The sequence below is a fragment of the Micromys minutus genome, assembly GCF_963924665.1.
Source record: "Micromys minutus genome assembly, chromosome: 9".
NCBI classification, from domain to species: domain Eukaryota; kingdom Metazoa; phylum Chordata; class Mammalia; order Rodentia; family Muridae; genus Micromys; species Micromys minutus.
Window position 1 is genome coordinate 52,241,161 of NC_137978.1, and position 5,048 is coordinate 52,246,208.

General features: G+C 55.6%; 1 protein-coding gene across 2 annotated transcripts; it reads left to right on the top strand.

Moving 5' to 3' along the window:
• The first annotated feature begins 781 nt into the window (after positions 1 to 781).
• On the top strand, positions 782 to 4,170 carry PLA2G2E (phospholipase A2 group IIE). 2 transcript variants are annotated; one of them, XM_080922042.1, is made up of 4 exons: positions 782 to 888; positions 1,937 to 2,075; positions 2,268 to 2,374; positions 3,803 to 4,170. In XM_080922042.1, exons 1-4 carry the CDS (start codon positions 849 to 851, stop codon positions 3,943 to 3,945), a joined length of 429 nt encoding a protein of 142 aa, XP_080778168.1. In that variant the 5' UTR covers positions 782 to 848; the 3' UTR covers positions 3,946 to 4,170. The 2 variants fall into 2 exon arrangements, with proteins under 2 accessions (XP_080778168.1, XP_080778169.1); XM_080922043.1 differs by lacking the exon at positions 782 to 888 and adding an exon at positions 1,579 to 1,669.
• The last annotated feature ends 878 nt before the right edge of the window (positions 4,171 to 5,048 follow it).

Consider the following 5,048-nt stretch of genomic DNA (forward strand, 5'->3'; position numbering starts at 1 on the left):
CTTGACCCTCCATGAGCCCTTTAGGACTGCCTGGGTCCTCATTTCAGCTCACTTACTGAGGGGTGTGTCTGTCTGTCTGTCTGTCTGTCTGTGTCAGTTCCTGCCCCACCTCCTGTCACGTGGGAATCATGAAAGCCTAAGAGTCATGGGGTTATTGAGGGTTTGGGGCCCTGTGTGTCAGGGGTTCACCTGCACATGCTCAGTAAGAGCCAGTTTTCATGAAGGAGGTGAGGCAGGGTGCCTCCGTCTCTGTCACACAGACAGGAACACTGAGGTTCCAAGGAAGGGAAAGGGAAAGGCCCAGGGCCTCGTGATCTGTGGTGGGAACAGGCCTCAGAAGGCCCTGAGTGTTGACAGAAGCAGATGGTCAAGTTATCTCAGTCACGAACAGGGACGGTTGGGGAGGGGCACTTGTGCTCGAGAAGCTTGGCTCCATGAGAGCTTCAGTTTCTCCCCACTGGGTCTCATCCAGTGAGTCGGTTACACACACAATGAGTCGGTTAGTGAAACAGGAAAAAGTGGGGGCACAGCCCCTGGGAACGAGGTTGGCAACGTTGGAGCGTGGGGGTTCAGGGAAGGTGGAGCAGAAGGAAAGATGGCCGTAAGACTGTCCCGCCCGTTTTCACATACCCTCAGAAGCATAGCCTATGGGGAACTGGCTGGCCCCTCCCCTGGGAACTTAGTCAAAGTGTCGGAATTATTGCATCACTGGGCACTCGAGGGTTAATGACGGGGAGTGGACAGGCCCTGTGTATTTAACTAATTGGGAGGTGGCCTAAGATCAGAGGCCCCTGCTCACTTCCTGCCACTACAGCAGGCTCCCCTGCCCCCTGCCTACCTTCCCCAGGATGAAACCTCCCATTGCCCTGGCTTTCCTTGGCCTACTGGGTAAGTGACTTTCATAACCTCTCTTCTCCTCTCCTCCCCCACGCTGCAATAGGAGGCACTCTGGATACCTGAGCATGGCTCTCTGCACAGAGCATCATGGGTACTAAGCGCTAAAGGCTGCCCACCACCCACCTAGCCATCCTAAGGCTCTCAGGCATGTACAGCCTGAGCTGACAGTGACTGGAAGAGAGGAAGGGCAGGGAAGGGGGCTGAGAAGAATGTAGTCGGAAAGGGTGTGGGGGCCACGGGATCCCCAATCTGTGGGGATGAGTGCCTCCCCACGGCTGACTCAGCAGGTTCTGGAGGAATTCGGGGAGGTCCAAGGAGAAGGCTGGGAAGCAGGCATGGGGGGTGGGGTGGGGGTGGGGAAGTAATGAGATCTTTGTGGTGAACTCACTGCTGTCGGGGAGACAAGGGCTGAGGTCTGGGGAGATTGAGGTTTTCCTGGGAGAGATGTAAAGCGTCAGTGTGGAGAGCCAGCATGAGCAAGTGAAGCAGAGTGAGGAACATGAGGTGGGTAGGAGACCGAGTTCGAATCTCCAAGACCCACATGAAAGCTAGGCATCGGGTAACCCCAGTGCTGGGGGTGGGGGTGGGGGGAGCGAGCCGGGCAGAGTCTCCTGGCTTGCTGGCTAGCCAGTCTAGCCAAATAGGCAAGGTCTAGGTTCACGGAGAGATTCTGTCTCAAACAGAGGTGAGAAGTAAAGGACTCTGGAACCAACCACGGCTTCTGTGGATGTGCACGTATGGGTGACACAGACAAACACAGACAAACGCACAGGTCAGGGGCGGGTCCTAGAGGATCAAAGCACAAAGCATGCCTGCCTTCGAGAGTATGTTACTTAGTATCATCGTTATCCTTAGCTGGGTGCTTTGGAGTGCGGAGGGCTACTGAATCCTTGGGGTAAAGCCGGAAGTCGGATCTGCGGATCTGAGCGGGACTTGGTGATGGGTCGGCCCCCCTGGATGCGATGCTCGGATGCTCACTGGCCCTGGGGAATCTTGTGGCCTCTGCCTCCTTCCCCTCCCCCACCCCCACCCTCCGCAGCGCCCCTGGCTGGTGGCAACCTGGTCCAGTTCGGAGTTATGATTGAGAGAATGACAGGAAAGCCTGCTCTGCAGTACAATGACTATGGCTGTTACTGTGGCGTCGGTGGCTCCAACTGGCCGGTGGACCAGACCGATTGGTGAGCAGGAGGACTGCCTGGAGGAGGAGGAGCTGTGGGAGCAGCCTGGGAGGAAGGGGAAGCTGGGGGCACCTAGACAGCAGGGATTCATACTCTACTTCCATCCTGGGTCTTGAGACCCCAGGAGCCCTGCTCCAGCCCAGCCCAGCCTGACTAACAGCCCCTCCAGGTTAACTCCCCCCTCCCCCCCAGGTGCTGTCATGCCCATGACTGTTGCTATGGCCGCCTGGAGAAGCTGGGCTGTGACCCTAAGCTGGAAAAGTACCTCTTCTCTGTCACTAGGTACACCATCTTCTGTGGTAAGTGGCCAACCCCGGAGTGAGCCAGACCCTAGGTAGGCAGGAGTCCCTCCAGATGCTGACCTTGATCCTTGGCACAGGACCAGACCCATCGGGCTTCCCGGTCAGTCATCACTTAAAAGCGGGAACACTCGTCCATCGTATTCTTACTGGGCATCTGGGCTGTACGGCCTCGTGACCTATCAATGTAGCCCTTGCCCATGCTTAGCCTCTGGGGAGTCACCAGAAGGGACAGAGTTGAGCCACACCCCGAACTTGAGTCCAACAACCCTCCCCTAGGAGGAGCCAGGAGGAGCTGTGACTCTGGACAGCAGCCCCTGTTCTCACAAGCTGTTTGCCTCCATCCGGGCTGCTAGGCTGGGCCCACCTCCCTCACTTTGCCCAGTTCCTTCCCATTTGGCCCTGTTAGGTTTCCTCCGGGCCTTATCTAGGGAAATCGCCTTAACCAGGAATACCCAAACGGCACTTAAATCAGAGTTTTCGTCACAATGCAAAGCCAGAGGTAGACCGCTCGGCAGGGTCGTCATCACTGAGGGCTCAGGCAAGGGATACAGGAGCTTCGCCTTATGCCCACCATGGTCCTTTGAGCAAGGGAATGGGCCGTAGAAAACCTTTATGATTCTTTGCCTGTTACTCCAAGACAGCCACGCCCATCTCCGCAGCTGCCCACTGTTAGGATCTCAAGTCCCGCTGACCTAGCGGCGGGTGTGGGCAGAATCCTGAAGGGAAATGCTCATCTCTGAAGGGGAAATGAGACGCCGGACCCTTCTAGACAGGGAGGTGTATTCGAGCCAGAGCTACTCTGGGCAGAGACAGACTACCACAGTGGATTGAAATAAGTCTTACAGGCAACTGGTGCCAGGCAGGACAATGCCGGCTGGCTCTCTGGTGGGCCAGTCTGATACCTGGGCTGGGTACAGTTTCTGTGTACTCCCATAAAGACAGGCTGAGGTCCCGAGAAACCCCCGCATTCGTCTTAATAACCCCCAGCCCGGATCCCAAGTAACACTAACCTCATATAGGTGAGGGTTGTTACAGGAGGAAGGTGAGAGGTTGCGAAGCCTCTCGTGGTACGAGAGGGCTAAGACCCTGTGAGTGAGGGTGGAGAGGAAGGAAACACCCAGGGAAAATTTTTGGCTTTCTTTGTATCCTGGAGCTGGCGGGACGCACGCAATCCTTGACCCGACCCCAGCATAAGTACGGAGCATCTCCTTGGGTGTGGGCTTCCACATGAAGTAGGGACCGGGCTAAGGATGGGGCTGGGAAGCTGGACGACAGAGCAGCAAGCAGCCGCCCTTGCCCCGCCCACCACCCACCCCCAGGGCCTAGTCCCCAGAGCCCAGCGCCCAGCTTCCGCCCTCCGCCAGCTCCCAGTGCCCAGCCCCCAGCTGCCACCTGAGTCCCTGGCTTGTTTCCACCCACCTCTAGCTGGCAGAACGACTTGCCAGCGGCAGACCTGTGAGTGTGACAAGAGAGCGGCTCTCTGCTTTCGCCACAACCTGGGCACATACAACCGCAAGTATGCCCACTACCCCAATAAGCTGTGCACTGGGCCCACCCCACCCTGCTGAGGTCCTGCTTGGCTCCAGACTGCTGCCATCCCGGGCCTGGAGAAGCTCGGAACCCAGATTTCTCTCCTGCAAGCTCATCCCACCCATCAGAGATCATGGGCCAGGGTCTCTGGCCTCCAGGGCCACACCTGGTCCCCAAGATAAACTAAAGGAGCCACAGGACTTGTCAGCGCTCACAAGGCCTGCTAAGTCTCCTCCGGCACCTCACTTCCTGATTCTGAATAAGAGAATTCCATTTCCCTGTACCAGTCTCCGTTGTCTCTCTCCAGACTTTACACAGCCCTTCACCTGCATTTACTCATTCATCCGTCCATCCAGTCATATTCTGAGCACCTATCCTGTGCTGGCACAATGCACTTCGGTACAGTGGGGACGCATGTGCGTAGTGGCTTCTGTCTGCAGGGCCAGCAATAAGTCCTTTGTTTTCTATAGCAGTGAATTCCCACGTTTTCATGCCCTGAAACTCACACTGTGAAACAGCCTGACCCTGAGCTCACAGAGACCCACCCACCTGCCTCTGCCTTCTGAGGGCTGAGTTGAAGGTGTGTGTCACCACGCCTGGGCTGCGCTTCTCTCTCTCTCCCCCCACACACACCTCTGTCTCTGTCTCTGTCACTCTCTGTCTCTCTCTCTCCAGTCTTATCCAAGATTGTCTTGGTTCTCTCTGGAAGGAACATTTCTGGCCAGATGGCTTACTATGAGAAGCATTAAAAAAAAAACCCTAAAAATATTGTCCCCATTGTCATCAGACCTCAAAAAACACCCCCACTGGCAAGGACTAATTTAGATGGGAACACAAATCCATCTTGTCCAACCCCACCTTTAAGAAAGCAAAAACACTTTTTTTTTTTTTTTTTTTTTTGAGGTAAGGTCTTATGTAACCCAGGCTGGCCTCGAACTTGCTGTGTAGCCAATGATAACCATGAACTTCTGATCCTCCTGCCTCAACCTCCAGAGTGCTAGGATTGTTCGCTTTAACTACCACAGCTGGATTTTACACAGTGCTGGGGAGAAAACCCCGGGCTTCCTGTGTGCTAGCCAAATGCTCTTTCAACTGAGGTCTGCCTCTAGTCCAACCTCCTTTTTGGATAGATGGGTATCTG